At 46.4% G+C, this 27,213-nt stretch overlaps 1 protein-coding gene across 2 annotated transcripts; it reads left to right on the top strand.

Moving 5' to 3' along the window:
• Positions 1-1,521: 1,521 nt before the first annotated feature.
• CSF2RB (colony stimulating factor 2 receptor subunit beta) lies at positions 1,522-26,138 on the top strand. 2 transcript variants are annotated; one of them, XM_083401249.1, is made up of 15 exons: positions 1,522-1,751; positions 5,946-6,120; positions 8,110-8,236; positions 10,789-10,955; positions 13,205-13,362; positions 13,931-14,111; positions 15,295-15,433; positions 15,528-15,688; positions 16,274-16,416; positions 16,505-16,667; positions 18,593-18,683; positions 20,610-20,679; positions 21,524-21,603; positions 22,970-25,103; positions 25,620-26,138. In XM_083401249.1, exons 2-14 carry the CDS (start codon positions 6,060-6,062, stop codon positions 24,051-24,053), a joined length of 2,625 nt encoding a protein of 874 aa, XP_083257375.1. In that variant the 5' UTR covers positions 1,522-1,751; positions 5,946-6,059; the 3' UTR covers positions 24,054-25,103; positions 25,620-26,138. The 2 variants fall into 2 exon arrangements, with proteins under 2 accessions (XP_083257375.1, XP_083257374.1); XM_083401248.1 differs by lacking the exons at positions 1,522-1,751; positions 5,946-6,120 and having other exon boundaries at positions 7,784-8,236.
• Positions 26,139-27,213: the final 1,075 nt, after the last annotated feature.

Below are 27,213 nucleotides of genomic sequence, written 5' to 3'. Positions count from 1 at the left end.
TTGGCAAGCACTCTTGCCAGCATGAGTGTGCTGAAAGCTTCCCTCTCCTAATTGCAAAAGCACTGGCACTTATAATCCATGCAAATTTAATTCCGCAACCAATTAGCATTCCTTTCTGGCTTGGACAGAGGCGATGCTTGCTGAAAACCCAAGAGATAAGAGAGAATGCATTCTTTTACAGCTAAATACAACCAAACTCACCTAAGATGCTAGAAAGAGGAAGCTGGCAGGGGCAAAGGACAGCTGGTTGTCATCAAGCCACACTTTGAAGTCGCACATGCAGGGGGATAGTGGGGGGGGGCAGGGGGTTGTGGCCCCGGTCGCAGAATTTTGAGGGGATGTGAGCCAGGCGCCCCCCCACAAGCACCAACTTCTGTGGGGATCCCCATCCTTCACAACTTGCTGCCAGGGGTCTCTGGGCACCAGAGCCCAGCCCAGCTTAGCCACCACATCCCCAGCCCCCTCCTCACTCGGGGCACTTCCTGGATGGTGAGTGAGGTGGGCAAAGGGTGAACCCAGCCCGGCCCGGCCCAGTTCTCCGCTCCACAGGCATCAGGTTAATTTGTCCACCAAGGGCTGCAATGGCCAGTTGGGCTTCTCCCTGCACAAGCGGGCAAGTGGAGCAGTGCAGCCCTGCTTGGCCCCGGTCAGGGCAGGGGTTGGGTATGCCCCAGTGGGGTAGACAGCCAAAGCCCAATTCAGCAGAATGAACAGGAGAGCCACAAAACACAGTAAAGCGAGCTTGCCCCATATTGTACTAAGGGAAGCATAACACAGCACCGTCTAAAGACCCCCACTGATCATTCAGTCAACAAGAAAAACCTCTAGGTTTTAGCACATTGTGTTAAGAGCTTTTCAAGTTCATTTAAGCTTTAAAATGCCATGAAATTACAGCCCTTAAGGGCCACACCATTAATGGATGTGCTATTCAAAAACATTTGTGCTGCTACAGTGTGGTATCCTATCCTATGGTCACTAACCGTTGGCAGGATGCAGCTGCTTCCCTGACCTCCCATCATTGACATTGCTGAGGCTCACCAAGAGAGGAAAGGGCAAAGCAGCAGCAAGGTCAGCACAGTGCAAATGCATTGGCAGAACCAGTCCAGGGCTCCTGCCAGTATGTTTGCACCGCACTGGCCTTGCTGCCACCTTCTTGCTCCTCCTAGTAATGCTGGTGATGCCATGTTGGGTTAGCACCACCATCATCCTGACCTGCCAACCGCTACTGCCTGTGGTTTGTTCCAGCTTCACCCCTACCTTGAATCTGGGTGGCTGTTGGCAGAGTGGTTTGTATGAGCCCCAGACCTGTCTGCTCAGTGGGACGGAGTATATGGAACTGAAGCTAAATGACATCATCTGAGCGGTCCCAGGTTGCCCACTTGTAGTTACTATGCACGCACAGTCTTATTTCCATGTTGTCTCCAAACGGAATGTGATAGGAAGAGAAGAGTGGCAAGAAGTGCTCATTCGCCAGCCCCCAAAACATGTCACACTTTGTCAGAAGAAGCAGGAAAGTTGTGCAATCTGTATAACAATGGAAACAGAACAACTTCCTCTTCCATCCCAGAATCGATTTTGAAAGGAGGCAGTGTATGAGAAAAGGAAACCGAGACGAAATTCTCAAGAACAGTCTCGATTCACCCAGGCTATTTGAAGACCAAAGAATGGGAGATCTCCTTTATCTCTGAAGAAGACCAAGAGGCTTAAGCCTCCCTTGACTCCAGAGGAATCCATTACATCTCTTGCTTCAGGTAAGGAAACTATCTTTCTAGAGACCTGGAGAATTAAATGACAAAATCATTGGATTTTGGGGTGGGAAAGAAAGGGCTTTTCCCATGTGTTTGATGAACTGAACATTGTCATAGGACAGCCTCCCCCAACCTGGTTCCTTCCAGATGTTTTGGACTACAACTCTCATCAGTGCCAATTGGGGCAGGCTAGGATAGCAGATCATTATACTCAGGAAAATGGAAGCTCCCTGCTTTGCTCTTTCAGGTACAGGAGACAGGGGAGGAAAAGCAGGAGAAAAACACTCTTTCCTGAGATAAAGCACAGTCTTTCTCTCTCTGAAATGGAAGCCGTAGCCTTTCATAGGAGCAACCAGCATACTTGGTCCCATTTGTTCCACCCTGAAGACTTTCCCTTGAGCTGATGATCAGAGGCACCTGCCTGGCAGTTCTTTGCCCTTGAGAAGTGCTCCTCAGTGGGCTGCTGGTGGGGTCAGGCACAATGCACACTTTCCCCACCTTTTGTTGTGCCCTAATCTGGCAGATAGGGACACGGGTGGCACTGTGGGTTAAACCACAGAGCCTAGGGCTTGCTAATCAGAAAGGTGGGGGTTCGAATCCCAGCGATGGGGTGAGCTCCTGTTGCTCGGTCCCTGCTCCTGTCAACCTAGCAGTTTGAAAGCATGTCAAAGTGCAAATAGATAAATAGGTACCGCTCCGGCGGGAAGGTAAATGGTGTTTCCATGCACTGCTCTGGTTCACCAGAAGCGGCTTAGTCATGCTGGCCATATGACCTGGAAGCTGTATGCTGGCTCCCTCAGCCAATAAAGTGAGATGAGCGCTGCAACCCCAGAGTTGGTCACGACTGGACCTAATGGTCAGGGGTCCCTTTAGCTTTACCTTTTTCATCTGGCAGATAGGGACGCGGGTGGCGCTGTGGTCTAAACCACTGAGCCTAGGGCTTGCCGACTGGAAGGTCAGCGGTTCTAATCCCCGCGATGGAGTGAGCTCCTGTTGCTCGGTCTCAGCTCCTGCCAACTTAGCCCGTTCGAAAGCATGTCAAAGTGCAAGTAGATAAATAGGTACCACTCTGGTGGGAAGGTAAACAGCGTTTCCGTGCACTGCTCTGGTTCGTCAGAAGCAGCTTAGTCATGTTGGCCACAGGACCCAGAAAAACTGTCTGCAGAAGCGGACAAATGCTGGCTTCCTCGGCCTGTAAAGCAAGATGAGCGCCGCAACCCCAGAGTCGTTTGCGACTGGACTTAACTGTCAGGGGTCCTTTACCTTTTTTTAATCTGGCAGGTGGAAAAGGGTATCTTTCAAAAATTATTCTTAACACCCCCCCCCCCAAAAAAAATACACCCTTGGCTATTTTGTCTGCCATGAAACATATTTGAAACATTGCCTCTGGTTGAAGCTTGCTCTTGCACAATTCCATAGATTTTTTTTTTTTAAAAAAAGCATGTGCACAGGTGAAAAATACCTGCGTACATGCGCACAATGAACCTCAAGTTTCTGGAACTCACGAAGGGGTGGGGAAGTACTAACTGAAGGAGGGGGCAACAACACATAGTACAAATGCACCCCCTCAAGCACTGCCTGCTAATGTGAATGTGAAACATTGAGAGTGGTTTTGGAGCCATGAAATTGAAAGCACTCATATGTGTACAATGGGGGGGAAATGACACACACACGCATTCCTGTGGACACAGCTATAGTCAACGGCCAGGGAATTGGTACCCTGCCCTAAAAAGAAAGGGATGGAGAAGAGACATAAAACAGCAGGGAGATGAGGCAGATGGACCAGAAGGTAAGCAGGTGGTGGTGTGTAATGTTGTGAATCCATTCATGTCATGCAGATTGCTGCAACCTTTTCCTAATAAAAGTATCATTTGCCAAATAAGGCCCATTTTACACTCCTATGGAGCATATTAGAGAAGTGTCTCTTTCCTGGTCCCTCTTTCCTTGGAACGTAACTGTGTTTTCAGGGCAATAAGCACTCATCCTGATAAGCTCGCGGGTCATTTACATGTCTTCTCATTAGCCATTTGTTGATGCCACACCCTTAATGCACCTTCCAAGCAGCAAAAAGTCCAGTTTTCATTTGTTGTGCTAGGATGACAGAGAACTTTAATCTAGTTTAATCATGCAAACTAAAATTCCTGCATGCCTTTGAATCCCCACCCCCATGCAAAATGCTACAGGCTGGAAGCATCCAGAGTTTGGAAAAGAAGGAAATTGAAGTCAAGGATAACAAATCTCCATAAACTCACAGTTAAACTGTAGGTCTGAGATAGTAAGTCAAACAATCCAATTGCTTGAGTCCTGAGAATGGTATAACAATCAATCCCTCTCCCTCTTCCCAGGGAACACTGGGAATTGTAGTTCCATGTGGGGAAATGGTTCCCCCCCTAACAACTCTGAGCACCCTTAACCAGCTACAGTTCCCATGATTCTTTGGGGGAAGCTGCTAAAGTGGTGTAAGTGTGCTTTAAATGTACGGTGCAGATAGGTAAAGGTACCCCTGCCCGTACGGGCCAGTCTTGCCAGACTCTAGGGTTGTGCGCCCATCTCACTCAAAGAGGCTGGGGGCCAGCGCTGTCCGAAGACACTTCCGGGTCACGTGGCCAGCGTGACATCGCTGCTCTGGCGAGCCAGAGCCACACACGGAAACGCCGTTTACCTTCCTGCTAGTAAGCGGTCCCTATTTATCTACTTGCACCCGGGAGTGCTTTTGAACTGCTAGGTTGGCAGGCGCTGGGACCGAACAACAGGAGCGCACCCCGCCGCAGGGATTCGAACCGCCGACCTTTCAATCAGCAAGCCCTAGGCACTGAGACTTTAACCCACAGCGCCACCCGCGTCCCCTGTACGGTGCAGATACAGCTAGGCAAATAAAATGTCAGCAGGAGATGTGATCATGGGTCACCCACATCATGACTAATGTGATCTTGAGTGATCACAGGATTCTTTCCTCTCATCCCCACACATAGAAGTTTCTCCATGAGATGTGGCGAGAGTGAGAGTCCTTGTTTTAGCTCTGTAGACCAGTTTCGGTCTGACCTGAAAAGAAACCGGAGCAGTTCTTTCTGGAGGTCATAACGATGAATCAGAGCAGTGGGGGCCCAAGGCGTTTCAGCACCTGAGGCAAAATGCCCTGCTGCCTCTCTGATGGGGGTGCAAACTCCATAAGCAGTTCTCCCTGCCAGGCAGGCAGTACATGCTTCCTGATCTACACACACCCCCCCGGTGGCAAAGCTGGGTGGCAGAACGCCCCCACCCTTTTGCTGACCTGGCAGGAATGGAGATATTCCGCAGAGCTTTGCCACCAGTCCCTCTGCTCCTAGAGGCAGGGGAGACCAGAGGCAAAGCTGGACAGCATTTGGGGCATGCCTCCTGAGGCAGCTGCCTCATCCAGCCTCATGGGTGAACCGGCTCTGAATCAGTCTTACATTAGAATGTAAGAATAGCATTGCTGGACCAGGCCAGTGGCTCATCTAATCCAGCAAGCTGTTCATACAGTAGCCAACCAGATGGCCGTAGGGAGCCTGCAAGCAGGGCCTGCGGTTTCCAACAACTGATATTCAGAAGCATAATGCCTCTGATGGCAGAGGAAGAATATAGCCATCATGCTTAGTAGCCCTTGATGAACGTGGTTATCCTGCCCTTTATTTGTGCTGACTTTGCTAGACGCTTTTAAAAGTCGGCGGTGGTTTGGCACCAGGGGGTTTCAGAGTGTCTTCTGGGGAATTCTAGCATTCCTTGAAAGCTGATCATGGTTTCTTGATTGAGAAGAGCAGATGAGCTTCCCTGATAGGTAACTTTCCTACCGCTTTCAGGCGTACAATTCATACAATTACAGCAGAGGGTTCTCTGTTTGCTCAGAGAGGGCAAAACGGATAGCAAGTGCTCTACTTGGACTGGGCTGTTTGCTTATTCCAGCAGCCCTTCTCAACCTGGTGCCCTCTAAATATTTGTTAGACTACAACTCCCTTCTCTCCTGGTCATTGGCCATGCTGGCTGAGGTTGATGGGAGTTGTTGACCACGACGCCTGGAGAGCAGCAGGTTGGCGAAGTCTGCCCCAAAACAAATAAGAGTTTGGGGCAGATATCAGACAAGGCAATGTAGGTGAGTGGGGGTTCATTGAACGTAACAGATTTGGAGTTAGGTGGGAAGAGAGAAGTACCCTTGATTTACACTTTTACTCCCACCTTCAGCAGGTGACCCAGGGAGAGCTGCAACGTGAACAGGTACCAAGAAGTTGGGCATCAGACAGCGCTCAGCCCAAGGAGCGGGACAATTATTCAAGGATAAACAGAGACGAGAGAAACATGAGATTCTGCAGAGTGGCCTTGGCTTTGAGTCTCTTGTCTTATGTTGTTGAAGCTCAGCGTGAGTTTTGTATTCATTATCTCACACTTCCCTCTCTCTTTTTTCTATTCTCCTTTAATTTATTTTCTTTTTCCATGCACCTCTGATGCCGAGTGTTCTGTTACACCCTAGTGCAAAGGTCACAAACCTTTGGAGGCCTCTGAGAACATCTGGAATTTTGAGAGCGAAAGCTGTGAGCACCATCAACTCTGGCTGATTCTTTCCCCTTCCCATCCCCCACCAACAGATAGAAAAAGAGAAAGCACACACATACACACATAGAAAGAAAGAGAAAGAGAGAAAGAGAGAAAGAGAGAAAGAGAGAAAGAGAGAAAGAGAGAAAGAGAGAAAGAGAGAGAGAGAGAGAGAGAGAGAGAGAGAGAGAGTCATTACCTTTCCATGAGTTCTAGGTAAAAGTTGAAGCCAGTAGAATTAAAATGGATCTTTGTGAATTTGCATGATTTTAAATAATATCCCACTGACCAACACATCAAATTTAAGCAGAGGTCACCAATTTTGAGAGGTCTTCTGGGAACATTTGCAAGCCAGAGAAACCATTGTGGTTACCACAAAACAAAGCACGTCTTCTGTAGGCACATACACATCGTCAAGCACCATGTTGGCAGCCACTGTGTTACACCAGGAGATGGAAACAGGGTGGACGAGGCTATGAAGGGGTGGGGTTATTGAGAAAGTAGATGACTCGGTGGCGCCAATTGACTTCAGACATAGGTAGCTTCTATGTGGTAGAGAGAGGAGGGAGGAGGCAAAACCCAAATCATATCTAGAGACACGGCGGTCACCATGAGGAGATTTAGCTTGGACTCCTCATGTCATTCAAAGCATGCCCCTTTTCTTTCTCCCATACAAGGGAATGGATGGCATTTCCTACATAGTAGAAATATAAATCAATGAACTAAGAGATTCATTTGCAATTTGCAATTAGGAAAGGAGCAGAAATTCAGTGTAGCCCACATTTAAAGTTGAACCTACCAAACCCACATTTTCTAAAACAACACGCAAACGGAAACACAGCCATTCTTCAAAATCTATACTTCTCCAAATTCTGCAATTGCAATTCTCCACAAAAAATGGTAAAATATGTTCAGAGGCAGCTATGTGTAGGTTCTTGTCAGGGAACTGCCATCAGTGCCGGAGGGAGAGAGCAAAATCCAGAGGGATTCCAGAGAGCGTCATGGGATTGGGAGAGGCAGCCCATCTTCTGGGGAAGAGAATCAGCGTAGCACCAGTGAAGAAGGGGGGCAGATGCGGGAAGCGGCGAGGCGGTCCCATGACTCCTTGCCTGGGACCAGCGGGGAGAGTAGGGGTCCTCCGTTGCCCACGCCCTCCTTGCGCAGAAGGCTTTCGCGCAGAGAGAGTAGGAGAAGACTAGGCGTCAAAGAGCTTCTTTGCTGGAAGAAGTTTAAGAAACGCCCACTGACGGATTCTGCCAGCGATTGAGTCAGCCACGGGTGAGTGGCTGTCCGGACAGAAAAGGTTCACTTAGGCAACCCAGCCAGGTGTTTGCACCCAGCCGGGGAGATAAGCACCGGCTTACGCACGAGCAACCCCTAGAACCATTACACTATGGTTTGAATTTTCATCACATGGCATGTGTTAAATAGCATACCACTGTCCAGTTGTTTGTATTCTCAGCAGTAAAAGATCTGCTAGTCACCAATGAAACTATTTTGCTAGCCAGTTCTTCCTCCTGCTCCTCTCCATCTCTACAATCATTTAGGAATTTAGGATTATACTTCATACTTTACATGAAATTGACTCTAGTCCCTGAAAGCTCATGCCACAATAAATGTGTTGTTCTTTCAAAGTGCCACAAGACCCTCCATTCTCAAGACTATGAGGCTAAGAGGAACATTTATGTTCCTTAAATCCATGAACAACCACCAAGAGATTACAGAATGTATTATTCATTAACCGTTTGTTCCCTGCTTCTTTGGTTCTTCCCCAACACCAGTTTATATTCTTATGAATTTTTCCTTTCCTTTGCAGAGAAGTCACCTATGGAAACTCTTGACTGCTTCAGTGACTATGTGTCACACACAGCCTGCACCTGGAATGAAAGCCGGGATGCAAGGAACTTTGTCAAGATGAAGCTTCTTCATAGCGACATATATCAGTGAGTGCCTAACCTCTAATCCCTGAGGATAAGGAACCTGTGGCCCTCCGTTATTGCTGTACTCCAACTCCCATCAGCCTCAGTCAGCATGGCCAATGGCCAGGGATGATGGGAGTTGGTCCAAAAGCACCTGGGGTGGGGAACAGGTACCCACCCTTGTCTTATCCATTGCAGAATAATGAAAAAATAATGCCGGAGGCTGCTGGGCCTAAGGGTGGAGATGCTTGAGGAATTGGATCTTTGCAAATCCCAATATGAACAGGCCTGATCTCTGCCTCCCAGACTCCCAGGTGTATGAATTCATTCACTTAGTTATCAACCAGTTGTTGTTTTTTTGCACTTTCCAAGTGCTCCTGTGCAGTTCTCGGCTCAAAAACTCTTTTCAAAAATTCTATATTTTGAGAGAGAAAGAAAGAAAGAAAGAAAGAAAGAAAGAAAGAAAGAAAGGTTTCAAAATGCGTATTTTAGATAAATTCAAACTAATGGGTTCAAATTGCAAGAAATGGGGCTGAATCTAAACACTGAGAAGGGATTTCCTTGTGGTGCCCACAGTGGAACAGGCTGACTTGGAAGGTAGTGTGTTCTCCTTCCTTAGGAGTTCTAAAGGAGTGGCTGGCTGGATGCTGTGTAGCAGCAAATTCTCTGCATCAGCTGGCAGTTGGACTTGACTCCTTGAGTACTCTTCCAACTTCAGGCTTCCAAAATACATTTTAAAATGTGTAATTCAATACATATTCTTCAAGGAAGGAAGGAAGGAAGGTGTGGATGAATGCAGAATTGGGATGGGGCAGACCGATGGGTAAATACATGTGAAAATTGCATGGATCAGAAATAGACAGATTCACCCATCCCTCAGGTTGCTCTTAGAGAAAGAGTGCCTCCTTCTTGCCACAGTCTCCTGCCCTGCACCTCATTAAACAAATTGTCCGTTTAATGAGCATGTCTTTTAATGAACATGCTGAGGACAGGAGGAGAGGCAGCAAATGCAATCATGCTCCCCTCTGCACATTCTTTGTAATGTGCGGGAAAGGGCTATGGTCCCTTTATGCGAGAGGAAAAAATAACAAGGGGACGGTTTTGTTAGGCGTGGGGGCCACTTCTCCAGAAGATGAAGTGGTGATGTTTCTTTCCATTTTCCATCTTCCTCTTCTGTGTTCCTTTGAAAGAGGAACTGAACCTTAACTTAGCCTGACAAAGGGGAAAAAAAGGAAGGAGTAGTTGTTGAGAATAAGAGGAGGTGGAGGCCAGCAGGATATAGAGGCATGAAAATGACAGACAGTGTGGTGTGGTGGTTAGAGGAAAGGAGTGGGACCTGGGAGACCAGAGCTCAAATCTCCACTCACCCACAAAGCTCACTGAGTGGTATGGGCGTAGCCAGGATTTATTTGGGGGAGGGGGCAGGCTTTATGCTGTAGGGGCAGAACTGAGTTATCTGTGATGCAGTTGGTCAGTTAGTTAAATATGATTTTTTATTTACTTGATTTGGAGGGGGCAGCTGCTCTCCTGCACCCCCTGGCTACGTCCATGCTGAGTGCCCTTGGTTCGAGTCATTGTTGCTCACCCTAACCTACCTCTCAAGATGGTTGGGAGGATAAAACAGGGAGGTGATGAGAGCAATGCATGCCACCTTGAACTCCTTGGGCAGGAGCCTTCAATGTACTCTCTTACCAACCTTTTCCAGCTAAACAGTATTTTTCTGGCCAGATCTCACAAGCAGAGAATTGTGCCCCATGTTAATTAAGGACAGGAGCAGAGGTGTAGCGATCTGGAGTCACCGGGGTTTGAAGAACCATTACTGTTTCTGCAGCAGGGGCCCTGAAAGCTCCTTTTCTTCAGGGTCCTAGAGCCACTCTATCAGCATGAAAGGGAAGCTTTAGTCACTGAGAAGATGTCTTCTTGTCCTTTGTGCTGATTGGAGCCAATAAGAGTGAAAGGAGGTGAGTCTGGCATTGAGGATTGGCTCCTAAGGTCACTCTGGAGAAGGCGAGTAGTAGCTCTGTATGTTCGAAAGTCAAGCATTTAGAAACATGAAAAGCACACGAGCCCTTAGTTTCAAGAGAAAGGAGCGCAAGTTTTGTTACACACAATGGAACTTCAAGCAGAACAAAACTTAAGTCTCTCTGAAATAAGATATTGGAACACTCCAAATCATTTGTAGATCTAGCTGAAAGGCAGCACATGGAGATCTGCATTGATCATTATAATGCATCCGTAATTATTATTATTGTATAATTATAAGATTGTATATCTTAGAAGGTTATATTACCTTAGAATGGGACATGGCTGTGACTATCATGAAGGAACACTGTTCTGGGCAGAAAAGTGCCTTTTCTATGTTTGAAACATTGGGGCAGGATGTCTTTAATCCCAAGATCCCCCCGCCCTCTATCCTATTAGCTTACATGGCCCACCTTTTTTATAGAGCTGTAACAAGCATTGTGTATCATCAGACTCATTCTCTGAATCTCGTCTTTGGGTTGTGAATGAATGCTTGTAGAATTAACAACTTTGCTGTTACCAGTAAGTAAAATGAGGCTTTCTGGTGCTTATAGGAATAACCTCACACGGATGACATGTCATTCCAAAGAAGAAGGTTCACAGATACTTTGGAGCTGCCACAAAAACCAGACAATTTTCAATGTCTGGTTGAATAATATCTTCATTTTCAAACCAGATCAGGAACTGAAAGTCCAGGTGAATGTCAGCCTCTTTGATAATGGTATGTACTCACGTCTCCCAGAAATGTGAAAGGTGGACTCATGCAATTTGTCTAACAACAACAATAATTTATTTATATCCCGCCCATCTGGCTGGTGAAGCCCCCTAGACTTAGAGGCCCGAGTTGCCCTGCCCTCGCATGAAGTCTTGGGTTTGCAATTTTTGGAGCGGGGAGACTGCCCGCTGGGGAGCGGGCTGGCTGGTGAGGCCCCCTAGATTTAGAGACCCTAGGGTTCAGCCTACTTAGCCTATACATAAATCCCGCACTGGGTCAAGGCGGCAGCCGCCCCTCTGCCACCACCATCACTGCATCATCAACATCCTAAACGTGTACTGTAGTATTTATTTATTTAGCCCCCCCCCCCCGCTGACCAGATTGGTTGACCCAAGGAGTGACGCAACCCCCGGGCTGGACTTTGGACATGCCTGGTCTAGGTTAATGTATGGTAACTCCTCTAGCCCCCACCGTAACCTTTCCACATCACCATCAGGAGGAAACAAAAATAGATGTGGGGGGCTCATTTTAAATCTAAATGTGCTGAGAGCCCAAGTAGACATTTGATGAAGTTATGGCATTCTGAGTCTGTGACAAACATTGAAATCAGGGATGGAGAACCTTTAGTGGCAAGGATGTTATTGGACTCCAACTCCCATCAGCCTCAGCCAGCAAGAAAGGGGAGCTTAAATATTTCCATCCTTCTGATTCTTCTCACCTGGAATTATTTTCTCTCAGTTGTTAAGAATCCATTTCTTCCCTCTAAGTCATGCCCTCACACTGTTTTGGAGATGTTCAGTAGAGATGTATGCTCCTAGAAGTTGATATCAGTCTTCCCCTGAATATCCTGTTCTGCAGCGTGCCAAATCTCATATGGAGTTTGCGGCAGTGGGCTTAATTTACTCAAATCTTGGTGATCTAGGGCAGCCACTCATGGTGATGTGGAAAGGTTAGGGTGGGGTCTTGAGGGGTCAGAACAAGCAGTGTCCCATCTAGGCCACAGGTAGCCAACTTAGTGCCATCCAGATGTTAGACTCCAACTCCCATCATCCCTAGCCATTGGCTATGCTGGCTGAGGCTGATGAGACTTGGAGTCCAACAACATCTGGCAGGCACCACGTTGGTGACCTCTGAAGCAAGTGGAGTCACTTTCAGGAAAACATTTGGTTGAGCAGAGGGCATTCAGGTTCATGTATGGCATGTACCCAGCCTCCCTCCCCAAACCAATAACAGGTCCACTTAAGCACAAACTCAGTGGCTTGGAAAGAGCAGAATCCAGCCTAGGTGCTATTACAAGGAAAAAGATTAGCAACAATCAGTCCAGTCCAAGAGCAAGGACCAAAGTTCAAGAGTTTGAGATTAGCAGTAGGAATTCCAAGGCTGCACGGGAGTTGCAAAGTTGTTGATAACTGAGACACCCTGACATTGGGAAACCAGTTAATGCACATAATGTGCTAGAACGTCTATGTCTTCGTTCATTCCACAGGAGATAGCATTGAACCTCTCAATTTATTGTAATTTAGCAGTTTCACATTGGCATCTCTTTGTGATGTAAAAATATTTGAAATATCATTAAGTTAGACTTCTAAAGCTGACACAATCAGTGTTTTGTTGGTGAAGACATCGGATCAATAGACCTTGGGCCTTGACTGAATGTCAACTAAACCATCTTTATTGCTTTCTTGAATTGATCCACAAGCTGCAATCTTAAGCACACCTCCTGGGTGGGAAATTCCACTGAAACCAATTACCTCCTCTCTCAGTTAAGAGTGGATAGGTCTAAGGTGCAAGAAATGAAGATTTATTTGTTATACTTTGTTAGATGCTTTATAAAGCAACTTATCCAAGCATTGTACGGATCAGTTAAAATACCTGTACAATGCTTGTAGGACAATTGCACAGTAAATCTTAAAACTCTGAGAGCCAAGCAGAAGACAGGGAATAAAATTAGGTGGTCTTAAAAGACTTGGGGAGAAGGAAAGGTTTGTAGCCTAACACTGAAAGAATAACAACATAGATGGTAAGTGGCTTTCCCTATGGGGAGTGTTCCATAGCCAGAGGGCCACCACCAAAAAGGCCCCCTCTGACCTTCAGATTGAGAGAATGCATAGAGAAAGACATTCTTAGATACAGTTAGCAGTAGGTAGATACAAGAAGAGGCATTCTGTCAGGTACCAAGCAGGTACCATAGGCAGATCTGTACCTTTCCACCTGAGCAAAGATTAACCTGTGTTTTTCTTTATTCACTCTTCCAGTACGACCTCCTCCACCCCAGGTTCGAGATGTTGTTGTCACAGAGGATGGTGACTACCTATTGGCTTGGGAAGCAGGGGGTGGAACAAATAAAAGACATTGGCTGGATGGAGCCCTGGACTTTGAAGTGACCTACAAAAGGCGCTGGGAACTCTGGGAGGTATCTATGACCATTTTGAGAGTCACGTCAACATTTCTGTCTGCACTTAGTCATGCAGTGATGATGATGATGATGATGATGATTATTATTATCAGGAAAAACCACCACAAAATATTATTCTACACAAGAAGTGTATTGATACCATTAGTAGAAGTGCTGACTGGTTTCCAAAAATTAAGAGTTTTAAATGGAGTACAGAAGGTAGCACTATAGAATTCACCACCCCAAGATATAATGACCACCACCTTGGATGGCCTTAAAATGGGTTTAAACCATTTCAAAGAGGATAAAGCTATTAGTAGCTGCTAGGCATGATGCCTCTGTACTCTCTCCAGTATCAGAGGTGATAGTCCTCTGAATACCAGTTGCTGGAGAGAACAAGCGTTGGGAGTGCTGCTGTGATCAGCTCCCACTTTTGGCTTCCTATAGGCCCCAAAGCTGGCCCCTGTGAGAAAGGGTGGCTGGAGTATATAGAGTATATGATATACGGTGTCCCCCCGCTCAACTATGGAAATGTATTTATCTTTCTTTCCACCCTTTATGCAAATTTCTCTCTCTCCCTTGCTAGGATTCCACCTCTATCTTGGTGCCAAACACCTCCAGATGCCTTTTCCTCCACAATGACCTTGTGCCTGGGAGCCCCTATGTTGCTCGCGTTCGAAGCAAACCAAGACAAGGCAGTGGTCTTGTTGGCCATTACAGTAAATGGAGCCACGAAGTCTATTGGGAGACACCGAAAACATGGAAAGGTAATACTGCAAAGAGATGGTTTTTCCTTATGGTCATGGCTGTATGTTCTAAGCTGCTGGAAGAGCTGCATGCCAGTTGGATAAGATTTATGCTGGAAGATTAGCTCTGGATGAGTTGCACTCAGTTGCTCAAATACTCTGGATGCTCTTGCACATGCATATCTCATCACTGTTCTTCTGTAGACACCCATGGAGTCAGGCAGCCTTTCCCAACTTGGTGCCCACCATCAGCTTTGTGTTTGTGATGCCATTAAGCAGCTTGTGAAGTTTTTCACTGAGATGAAGCGAAGATTTGAGACACACCCAGACATTTTGATCACTCTTGGAAAGAACTCCATGATGCTGGTGGTTCACCTGAAAACATGATGGGACATCTGTTGGAGTTAACCTGTACCTGTCATGACCCCAGAGTCCAGCAGCAATCAAGACTCAAGGTCATGGGCTGCAAAGTCTACAGCTAAGGAGTCTGACCAAGAGCAGAACTCTGAGTCTGCTGCTGGAGATCAGGAGATACCTGAGCCAGAAGATCCTAAGTCTCCAGAAGATGCTTATAATGACTCGGTCTACTCTCAACCTTTCTTGGAGCATGCCAGAAGCTGTAAACTCTGATCTGCCTTGTCCATGACATCCAGTATTGGACCAGGAGGTGATGGTACCTTCAGCTGTGCTCATTCTGAATAGACTTAGCCTATTGCATACAAGGCTTCCCTCACATTTACTAACCCACTTCCCATCTTATTGTTCCATGCACCTTAATTCAACAAGTGGTGAGGACTCCAGGGATGCACTGTGTACATAGTTTCTGTTTCCTTTGGAATTAATTCATTGGATGCTCCCTGACCTTTGGCCTTGATGTCTGCGTCTGGTCTAGCAATATTTGGAGGACCCAGGCTCCCCATTTCTGATCTACTCATTGGTGGCTTCCACAACACTAATGACAGTTAATTTGCACTGGTGTCTTCTCTGCAGGACAACCCCTATTTTTGTCTTGATCAATGAAGTGTTTTGCGTTATATAATTTGGTTTGTCTTCTTTGAGAAGCCTGATATTTAATGGATCCTCTTTTTCATTTCTAGTTGCACTTCTTACCAAATACCTTCGTAATGTTACTTCCCTGTGTTAGCTTTTGCCAAGCTCTGCATGACCCTAGACAGGGCTTATTCTTTCTGGTTTCTCCCATTAGATGATGCAGAAGCTCAGCCCAAGAACCTCCGCTGTCTATTTAATGGCATTGATCAGCTAAATTGCAGCTGGGAGGTGCGTCAAGAGGTCACCAATTCAGTCTCATTCACACTCTTCTACAAAGCCAGCCCAGAAACAGGGTGAGATTTTCTGTATGAAGCAAAAATACATCCAAATATTCTTGCCTTTTAAAAAAAACTTAACTTCCTCTTGTTGTATCTTCCTTATTCCTAGAGAGAAGGAATGCTCTCCAGTCCTTCAAATGGAACTGCCTTCCACCCGATATGTCCTGCAAAGCTGTTTGATCAATGTCACCAACCCCGAGAGGATAAGCCAATATCTTGTGACTGTGCAGCCAAAAGAGGAAGAGAAAGTGATGGAGGCAGCAAAACACAGTAAGGCCCTTTTAGAGTCCACAAAGCTTAATTCTATGGGGCACATGCGGGCTCCTATGACTTTGCTTTGCTTTGTGACTTACCTGGGCAATGTCACCTGTATGCAGTCATGAAGAAGCAAATGTGAGGATAAGACAGAATCACATGGCTGAACACAGTGCCAGTGCCTCTTACAGGCAGACCAAGTGAGGGCCAAGACTCTGAAGGGAAAAGGTGCAATAACCTTGTGGGAGCTGAGCAAGTCTGGATCTGGTCCATAGCTGAATGGAAGACCCTTGTCCTGTCATGGAGGGAACAAGGGTTATAAAGCTATAAAATGAATTAGCAGCCCCTTGGGGTAGCACAATTCAAGAGACACTCCATAAGGAAAGAAGCACATCAATCTGAGACTCTGAGGATGCTTTTGGTGTTGCCACTTCTCCAAGGGAGCTGGCAATGCATCCTAGTCCCTCAGCGAAGTCCCAGGGGCTCCTGGGGGTAATCTCCTGCTTTGCTTGGGCTCACCCTGACCTTACCCTCGCAAATACTCTTTAACAGGTTAACAAGAGATAGGTTTCTGTTCTTGATGCATCCTTTGTTTTCCAGTCAAGGCAGGCCCACCTTTCAAGCTGTCTGTGTCAACCCAGGACAACCAGGAGTACAGCCTCAAATGGGAAGTTAGGAATTCGACTCTGCGAATTCCAGAGACATATCAAATCTCATACTGGAAAACCGGAAAGCCTTCAGAGGTGAGCAGTAAATAAATTGCTCCCCCATAGTTTGAGAAAAGCAAAGTGTTATCTCCTCCCTCGTTTTTCTCCTCTTTTCTCTTCTCAGGACCATTTGGGCAACAGTGAAGACACATGGTTCACCTTCCCCTCAGAGTTGTTGGAACAGGACACAAGTTACACAGCAAAGGTGCGGGCAAAAGTCCGTGGTTACTCATATGATGGTCCATGGAGTGAATGGAGCAAGGAAATTGACTGGACAACACACAGGGGTAAGCCACAAATGGAGTTTCCAAACAAGGGCTCTAGTCCACCTTTCTTCTCTAGGGGGAAAGGTTCTATTGCTGTCTTCAGAAGGCGATATGCTGAAGAGTTGGTATGGACAGGCACATACTGAGCAGAGGCGTAGGAAGGGGGGTGCAGTGGGTGTGGTCCGCCCCAGGTGTCATGACAAAATGGCAGGCGAGTGGGTGGCACACCTCTCGCCCTGCGGCAGCAGCTCTTCTGACCCAGCGGCAGAGAGCAGCCCTCCTCAATCATGGTGAGGTGCACCCGGCCACAGCAGCTCCTGTAGAGAGCAGGAGAAAAGTGAGCATCAGCTTCCCTGCCTCTCTCCTGTTAGAATTCCTGCTCCATGATTGCAGTCATGGGATTTTTGTCTATCACATGACGGTATATGTTTTGACTCCACAGAGTGGGAAGTGACGGAAACAGGATGTTTGTGTTACTGTGTTCCATGAAGTGGGAATATTGTTCTTCATTCTTTTTTTCTTTGCTGTCTGATGCTAGAGAGAGAGGGAGCCATGTTGCAGTGCTACATGTGTGTTTATATGTAAATAAGGTAGATTAGCCAAAATGCTGAGTTGCTGAGGTCTGTTACGCAAACTGCGCAAACTCTGTGGATCCCTAAGTGTGCCGGTGTTGGTTGGCATCAGTCGCTAAAATGTTCGGGCAGAATAAAGCTTTTGAAGCTCCCGAACTAATGACCAGGAGGGATAGAACATGCCAGTCAAGCATGTGTCTCTGCCAGGGTCCTACTCAAGTGTAGGCTGAGCTCCCAACATCTCCTACCCTGAACTGTGGCATGTGGGAGGGCACCCTCCATGCCATGCCCCCCTCAGGAGCGCACCCATGGAGGCGCAAGTTACAGCAACAGCCAAGGCGTCATTTTTCCACCTTCGCCGCATCAAGCAGTTGGTCCCTTACCTTTCCCGCCCTGACCTGGCCACAGTGATCCATACGACGGTCATCTCCAGGCTTGACTACTGTAATTCGCTCTACGCAGGGCTGCCCTTGAAGCTGTCCCAGAAACTCCAGCGGGTACAGAATGCTGCAGCGAGGCTCCTCACGGGGTCTCTGCCATGGGAGCATATTCACCCAGTGCTTTTCAAGCTGCACTGGCTCCCGGTGGAGTACAGGGTCAGATGTAAGGTGCTGCTTTTGACCTTTAAAGCCCTTCGGGGCCTAGGACCCTCGTACCTACGGGACCGCCTCTCCTGGTATGCCCCACGGAGAGTCTCAAGGTCCATAAATAACAACACCCTAGTGGTCCCAGGCCCTAAGGAAGTTAGATTGGCTTCAACCAGAGCCAGGGCCTTTTCAGCTCTGGCTCCGGTCTGGTGGAACGCTCTGCCTCATGAGACCAGGGCCCTGCAGGATCTGATTTCTTTCCGCAGGGCCTGTAAGACAGAGTTGTTCCGCCTGGCCTTTGGCTTGGAGCCAATTTGATTCCCTCCCTCCCTCTCTTTCTTTTTTCTTTTCCTTCTCCTCCTACAATGAGGCTACATTTTAATATTTTAATGTTCCATTATTTTAATGCTGTATTTTACTTTTGTTCTAAAGTTGTAATCATTCATCTTGTTTTTATTATTGCTTGTAAGCCGCTCTGAGCCCGACTTTGGCTGGGGAGGGCGGGGTATAAATAAAAAATTATTATTATTATTATTATTATTATTATTATTATTATATGCTCTGCCGCTGATGCTGAGGGCACATTACAGTAGTCCAGCCCGGAGGTCTGCTTGACATGCATCTAATGTTTTCCCTGGGTGTGACTTCTTAAGAACACTTGAAGCAAAGGCAATGCTGCTTTGATTTCAAAGTCAGTTTTCAATTTTGAAGTGCAATTTGCTTTAACTTTCCTTTCAATTGATCTCTCAGCATTCTGATGATGTTGCAATCCTCTGTTTGGTTTCAGTTGTGCCTCCTTGGAGCATTATACTGATTGCAGCAGTCTCTGTCATTGTGATGATGGCAGGCATGTGCTTTTGCCATAGTTATCTTCTCAGGTAAGCATGTGTTGCAGATGGGTTGGGCATCTGGATACACTGGCACACAATAGTGGCGTGGAGGGTGGGGACTGGCTGCAAGGAGTTTCAGAGCTCTCAAGTGGTGGCTGTTGCCATATAGTGAACAGTCCATAGCATACAGCTGTTCATTATGGGGACTGGGTATTGTCTTTTTAACCACACCTCTATAAATATTCCAGAACATACATTTGCATTGGTGATGCATTGCACATGGACAGCTCACAGTTTGTTAACATCCACAAAGAGGAGTGTTCTCCACCCTTTCTGCATCTGAAATATGTATATACATGTAGGCTATGCTTGGTGGCATAATGGCATGGTAGTGTTATTATTATTTGTCATGTACAAAGTGCATAGAATTTGTTCTGTGCTGTGTGTAGATTAAAAACATTGTGGTTCCTGCCCATAAGCAATTCAAAGGCATGACACAAAAGGGATAAGGGGTGAGGAGGGAAGAGGAAAACAAGGAAACTCGGGCGTCAGTTCTAAAAGTGATATACTCACTTTTATAAGGGTTGAAGGGGGTGTAAAAGGTAAAGGGACCCCTGACCATTAGGTCTGGTCATGACCGACTGTGGGATTGCGGTGCTCATCTTGCTTTATTGGCCAAGGGAGCTGGCATGGCCAGCATGACTAAGCTGCTTGTGGCGAACCAGAGCAGCTCACGGAAATGCTGTTTACCTTCCTGCCAGAGCGGTACCTATTTATCTACTTGCACTTTGACGTGCTTTTGAACTGCTAGGTTGGCAGGAGCAGGGACCAAGCAACGGGAGCTCACCCCTTCAGGGGGATTTGAACTGCTGACCTTCTGATCGGCAGGTCCTAGGCTCTGTGGTTTAACCCACAGCGCCACCTGCGTCCCTCCAAAGGGGGTGAGGGTATTCCAAAAATCCCTATGCTCTTTGTCCATGGCAAAATGTGTGTGTGTGTGTGTGTGTGTTGGGGTGTTGTTGCTGCTGAACAGTCTCTGGCTAGGGTGGAATTCTCCAGCAGTTTTGGAGAAGGTTGCAAAAGAAACTTTCAGAACCTTTCTCAGAAATTTGTCTTCTGTTAATGCCACTGTTTGAAGGAAGCAGTGAGCTGAAAGACAAGAACTGGAAGGTGCAGAGGCCATGCCCACTGTTTCTTTCGACAATATTAAAATAGCATGAAACAAAATTAAAAGTGGATCTGCAAATTGTGCCCAAAATTCTCTCTCCTATTCCCAGGATGCAAAATTGGGAGTGGGGAAGTCGGCTGACCTAAAGAAAATTTGGGTTTTCTGAGAATTTTCTTACGCCCCCCCCCCCCTGAACATAGTATTGTGGACAATTTCAGTCTCCTGTTGAAGAATGTTCAGCCAAATTTCAGTCCACATCTAATGTGCATAATGAGTAGCTTGAATGGAAACTGTTGTGGGGAGGAGGGAGCCTAAATTGACTTGGTCTCTAACCCAAGCTAATTGAGAGGTCCTGGCTGTCTCATCTCTCATTCTGCTGCTTCCAGGTGAAATGGAGGCTTTAAATGACTAAGAATCTGCCGACCACATGCTCTCAGCACTGCCAGATTTGCCTGGTTGCTTAGCTGGCAGCAACCAGATGTCATCTATTATTTTAGACATCCTCTCAACATCTGGAATAAAGTCCATGCATCACCATGGTTGAAACAACATGTGGAAAACACTTGAAAACACTTTGGGTGGCAACGGCAGCAGTGTGGAGATCCTTCTAATGTGGTGGTGCTGGTTCAAGCAGTGCACAACCCTATGGATGCCACATTGAGCAGCTTCCATTCAGAAGCTGTTTCATGCGGCATTTGTTGAAGTATAGATGGACTGATGTTTGCCAACCACAGAGAGCAAATGTTTGCTGCTGAACAAGATTCCACCTTGGTTTGACTGACGTTGCTTTAATGTCTTCATTACAGGAAGAGCAAGAATTGGAAGGAAGCCATCCCACACCCTCCCAAGGCGCTTCTTCTCCCAAACCTTTTCCCGGTGAGAGAGATTTCCTTTGGAATGGAATTAGCATCTCTGCTTCTGCCTTGCAAAAGTGTACTGGGCTTCTTTGTTTGAAGGCATTCCTTCTGATACTTTCTTGTATCAAACCATCTTCCATGAGATACTTCAGCACTGTGTGTTTGGCCTTGGTCAAGGTCCAAGGACATTAAGGCTCTCCCATGTGGGTGACCAATTTCAGGTCCCTGTCACTTCTGACTGATTCACCCCAAGTCTGCTTCATTCCATTTCCACATTTAAAAAAAAATACCCACATGAACAACTGCATTTAAATCCATATTTTCAAAACCATGCATTTAAAACACTCTTCCACTACTTTAAACAGTCATGGCTTACGTCAAATAATCTTGGGAACTCTAGTTTGGTAAGGGTGCTTAGAATTCTTAGGAGAAATCTCTCAGAGTTATAATTCCCAGCACCTTGAACTAACTACAGTTCCCAGGAGTCTTTGGGGAAAACCATGACTGTTAAAGTGATATATAAAAGTGCTTTCAATGTATGGTGTACATGATATTTTGAAAAAGCAAATATATTTTGATACTTTTTTTGAGCCAAGATCTGCACTGGAACAGTCTGGAAATGCAAAACATAGGAAATTCCCTTCTATTAGAGTCAAACCATTGATCCACCTAACTGATACACAAGGTAGGATCTGAATGAAGATGAGACCAGCTGCGTATGGGCACTAAGCCAGCACACAGGTGCCCATGAGAAAGCAGGAATATGCAGATGCCCTGTATTACTAAAGCACTTGGGACATGGCCTCACCCGCAAACACCCTGTGTTTAACTTGTATCCTCACACTGCCCTTGTGTCCTTTCAGAGACTAGAGTTGCTAAATGGCTCAGAGGACAGCAGTAGCCAGAGCTCTAGGGAGAAAGTGAACAGCTGTACATTGGAAAGGTGAGTACATCTAAAGGAAGGATACACTGCTTGTCCAAGGCATTCTCAGAAAACTAGCTGGTATGTTTCCAGGCCATGTATACACTAAGGCAGCAATCCTATACACATTTATCTGGGAGTAAGCACTGTTTAGGGACGCGGGTGGCGCTGTGGGTTAAAGCCTCAGTGCCTAGGGCTTGCCGATCGAAAGATCGGCGGTTCGAATCCCCGCGGCGGGGTGCGCTCCCGCTGTTCGGTCCCAGCGCCTGCCAACCTAGCAGTTCGAAAGCACCCCTGGGTGCAAGTAGATAAATAGGGACCGCTTACTAGCGGGAAGGTAAACGGCGTTTCCATGTGCGGCTCTGGCTCGCCAGAGCAGCGATGTCATGCTGGCCACGTGACCCGGAAGTGTCTTCGGACAGCGCTGGCCCTTGGCCTCTTCGAGTGAGATGGGCGCACAACCCTAGAGTCTGTCAAGACTGGCCCGTACGGGCAGGGGTACCTTTACCTTTTTTTAAGCACTGTTTAACTCAGCAGGGTTTCCTCTGAGCAGATAGGCAAAGAATTGTACTGGTTTCTGTCACTCTAATTAGCTGCTTCCTGTTCACTAGCAAGCCAACAATGGCTCGGAAGGTGGGCACATAAAAAGAAGCCTCGGACCATTGGTCCATCTAGTTCAGTATTGTCTACACTAATTCTCAAGCAGCCCCCACCCACTCCATTTCAGGCAGGGGACAGTCTCAGCCCCACCTGGAGATGTTGGGGGCAGGGGTGGCTGCTGAGCCAAGGGGGCAAAATCTCAAAGCCTAGTAAGCAAGGTGCTGGGCTGTGGGAAGGAGGTGTTGGGCTCTGACAGGGTCTTAGAGTCCTCCCAGCTCCTTCTGAAAGCCTAGTTGGTGCTTTTCCAGCTTTGGGAAGGAGGTAGGAGGGCTCTAGGACCATGCCAGAGCCCTTACGCCTCCTTTCAGAGCCACACACTGCCTTACCCACTTTTGGGAAGGCAATACGAGGACTGGTTGTTTGTACACCAAATTTTGGCCTCGCAATGGGTGCCATAGTACCCAAGTCAGCCACTAGCTGGGGACTGAACTTGGGACCTTCTGTATGCAAAACAGATGCTCTGGCTCTGAGCTATGGCCTGATAAGACAGGTTTCCTGATCCCAGCATCTTCAGATGAATTCCTCCTCAGACTTCCCTCTCAACAGAGTTGGTGCATGGGAGGATGCTGAGGGGAGACTTGCATGTATGCCCCTGCCCACTCCCCACATTTAGCCTACACACACTCAGGCAAATGCTTGAGATGGGGTATTGTCTTGGAGTAACCTGTTTTGGTGGGAAGATCTCTCTTTACTGACTAACATTCTCCACTTATTTCCTCTGCTGCAGCCAGAGGCTGGTTAGTCACCCAGATCATCTTGAAGCCTCCAGTTCAGGGAAAACAACACCACATTCCACTGCCTTCCAGCATGTGAAAGGAACAGAACTTCCTGTGGCCAATGCCGGACAATTTTTGGATCAGCCTGACAAGCCACTCTGTAGCCACAAGGCTCGGAAGTTTGATTTTGATGGCCCATACTTACTCTTCCCAGCAGAGTCCTCTTCTCCTGAGAACCAGAAGGACTTGGAAGTTGCCTCTTTGGAAAAGAAGGAGACGCCCATGGCTCCACAATTTGTGGGACTGCCTCATTGCTCTAGTTTCCAGCAGCTTCCACCTGTGGGGAAAGAGGAAGAGCTGCCAGCGTCTCCTGTCCTTGTCCGAGAGCAGGAGAAGCAACAACTTCTTCAAAGGCAAGAAAGCCGAGTGGCAAGTGACAGGTTGGAGAAGGAGGCAAATGAAGGTTTGAGGTCACAACGGCTTAATAGCATGAAGAACCACGGTCAAAATGAGTCCTTAGACTACATTGCCACAGAAGATCTATCACTAAGTAAAGAGAGGGACTTCTTGCTCCCCTCACCTCTGTTGACCTCAAAGGATGGAAGACTTCTCTGTTCTGGGATGGCCACAGCTGCCTCACTATTGACACCAACCAGGGATGATATCTCAAGCTCACAGCTGGTTCAGAAGAAGGAAGCAGATCCTGGGCACCCAGCTAATGCTCCAGTCATGTCCCAGGACTCATTTAGTGACTACGTCACCAGCATGCCCCAAACCCCAAGATCTGTGCCAAAGGAAGGGCTTCCTTTCTCCCCAGATGAGCCTAAACACAAGGGCTTCCTTTTATTCCAACCTGGTGGCAACAGTAGCCCAGTTTTATTAAGCCAGGTAGGTGAATACTGTTTCTTCCCTGGCTCCAAGACCATGGCAGAAGCCTCTAAGAGTCAAGCAGGATCTGTACAGGAGCAATTTTCAGAAGTTGTTCAGAAAAGTACCAAGCCTCTCTGTGAGGACAAGCATCTTGGGAACAAGCTGCAGACCACCCCTGCCCTCTGCCAAGACTTGAGAGTGGGTATGCCTCACGGACATACATGAACATCATTCTGTTGTCTTTCCTTTTGGCACTAGTATTGAGCTTTCTTCCCATTGTGAAAAGCAGAGGGGGGTTGCTTGTGTGTGGTCCCTCCCAACTCTACAATTCTTTGATTCTGTAGGAATGGCAGCAGGGACAAGAGCCCCCTCCTCTCACAACACAGACCTGTTTGCCCTAAAAAGGGATAAATCTGTCTGTTTCAGTGTCTCCCCAGTTCTCATTTTTTCCTAGTCTTCAGTTCTCCACAGCTTCATATCAACATGTGATTTATTTAGGTATTTTTTAAATGTCCTCAGGAAAATTCACCAGCATTTTTGTACAAATTCTCTCCCCCCCAATACAGTATACACATTTTTATGCCATTTCCCCTAATACACACATTTTTGCAGAGCATTCTGATTGTTATTTTCAGATAGATAGATAGATAGACAGACAGACAGACAGACAGACAGACAGACAGACAGACAGAAGGATTTCAGTTTCTGTATTGTTCTGGAAAGTGTGGATTAAGTATGTTTGCCTTTAAAGGTGAATTGAATTGAATTTCTCTCCTCCTCCTCCTCCCCTCACTGCCCCGTCTCCCTCTCCTTTCATGTCAGCTATTTATGTATTTATGTATTTATTTTTTAAAAGCAAGCCTGTCAAGACTAAATATTAATAGTGCCGTATCTAGTTCGGCGAAATATTATTATGTGTCAGAAAATGTATAGCAAAACAAATAGTGAAGATAAATATTCAGGGACTCGTCCTGCCCACTGAATTCCCAAGCATACAAACCCCGTAGGATAGAAAAGATAAAAAGTTTCTCTCTCTCTCTTCCTGAAGGCCATTGCTCCCCTAGCACAAACTGGAGCCTCTCTGGGGGAATTTTTTCCCCCTTTAATTCTGGCTGCTCGGCTTTATATTGTTGCATGCCCCCTCAACTTCTGAGTGGTGAGAGATTCCAGGGGTTCCAGGCGCTATATACCCAGGGCTCAGTCTCTTTGGAATGAGGAACAGTGGAGACTGCAGTGTCTTTAGGATGCATGGTTTATTTATAAATATATACAGTGGTACCCCGCAAGACGAATGCCTCGGAAGACAAAAAACTCGCTAGATGAAAGGGTTTTACGTTTTCTGAGGTGCTTTGCAAGACGGATTTTCCTAAGGGCTTGCTTCGCTAGACAAAACGGCCCTGCCTCTCGTGTCATGGCGACGGTCACTGCACGCATGCACGCTCACTTCCCCGCTCCTCCGGCTCCCTCCCACCTTCCGGCTGACGGTTAGTACCTCGCGCCACTGCCCACCCCCCTCGCATGCTCCCCTCAGAGAGCCGTTGCCGCCAGCGCCTCTCTCTCCCTGGAGTCGCGCTCCTGAGCCTCGCCGCCCTCCAGCAGCCGCGTCTCACGGTGGCCACAACGCGTGGGTGAGTCTGAGGTACCGGCTGCGGCAGCTGTCCTGCTTCTCCCCGCCCCTCCCCGCCGTTGTCAGTGTTTAAATGCAGTGGTGCTTCACAAAACGAAAAAACTCGCACAACAAAAAAACTCGCAGAACGAATTAATTTCGTCTTGTGAGGCACCACTGTACAGTGCTCTCTTTTTTCAGAAAATAAGGTGCCGGTCCTCATCTGTAGGAGCATTGCCGGTTGTTCCCCAAGATGGCAAGTTAGAGCTGGCATTGCAGGGCATTGGACCACATGGGGTCTCTTCCAACTTTATAATTCTATGATCCTATTAGGCTCATTTGCCAAAAGCAAGAAACCAAGCCTTTAGTGTCTTCAGCTCAGTATTGTGGCATATTCTGCCTATAGAGATTCCAAAGGTGTCTACTGTTTCAACTTTTAAACATCTCCTGAAATCTTTTCTATTTCCTCTGTATTTTGCAGGCAGTTAAGAGTACATCTCTTCATAATAGGGATCTGATTTCTGATTTTAATATTTTTGTCATTTTTATTGTATGTTTTTATGTATAATTGTTGTAAACCACTCAGGTTTTTTTTTAATGAACATTTTTATGAATAAATAAATGCTGGACTAATTCTCTGTTGTCTGCCAGAGCTAACCCTCAGTGTTACCAAACAGAGCAATTAAAAGGTCCTTTGGTAAGATCGATCATGTTATTATTTCTACTTCTTTTATTATTTCTGTCCCAAACTTCTTAATTTGGGGAAAACACCCATAAGATGTGTTGCATCCCATTACTTTCTCTCAACTTTTCTGGGGAAAATGTTGATGTCTTTCACTCGAGGGCTTCAATTTTCTTTAAAGTATTTACAAATCTAAATATGTTCAGACATACATTGCCCATCACTATAATGCTTTTTGTAATATTATTTTTAAATTGGAAGATGTAAATCATCTCCAAAGTAAAGCTTTGGAGAGATTATATCTATATCTATATCATCTCTCTATATATCTCTATAGCAGAAACTAAATGATGTCATATTAACCATGGAATGCTTAGATAAACATTAAACCAAACATTTACTTACCCAGCCATATCAGCTATTAAATGATGCAATATGTGATTAAGCTATTATGTGATTGAATGATCACTAATTAATCATAATTAAGTGAACATTCGGGGAAAGCAAAATAGTAATAATATGTATTTGTTTGTAATATTTTTCGAAACAGATTACAATTTGAAAAGAAGGTTATGTGCCTGCCACAGTTAAGCACTTTAAACACATATTGAATAGACTTAAATGTGCTTCACTTTGGCTAGGTCATTTTCTGAAGCCAAGGAATATTAAGGGTTATAACAGAGGATTCTGACAGAAGCAGTGTGTTGTCTTTATTGAATCCTACAATGAATCCTGGCCATCAATTTAGGTCTGGGACAGTTTTTCATACACAATCCAAGTGTTATGACCCCGATAAAGAGTATAGGAATGAGATTCCAGTATGACTCCATAAAGATGTTACACAGGGCTTTTTTCAGCCGGAACTCAATGGAATTAAGTTCTGGCACCTCTCAGGTGGATGCCATTGCCATTACATATAAGAGAACAAAGGAGGCATTCATGGTAAGTTCTGGCACCTTTCATGGTAAGTTCTGGCACCTTTTTTCCCTAGAAAAATAGCACTGATGTTAAATAGTTAAAAAAGCTCATAGGGTAGATCAAACAGAAAACCCAGAATTGCCTTTCAACAGTTGTCAGCATTTACCTCAAAACACTGT

This window comes from Podarcis tiliguerta (assembly GCF_965153285.1).
Source record: "Podarcis tiliguerta genome assembly, chromosome: 10".
NCBI classification, from domain to species: Eukaryota; Metazoa; Chordata; class Lepidosauria; order Squamata; family Lacertidae; genus Podarcis; species Podarcis tiliguerta.
The sequence above is the reverse complement of the archived record's forward strand: the minus strand, read 5'-3'. Positions and strand labels throughout refer to the sequence as shown.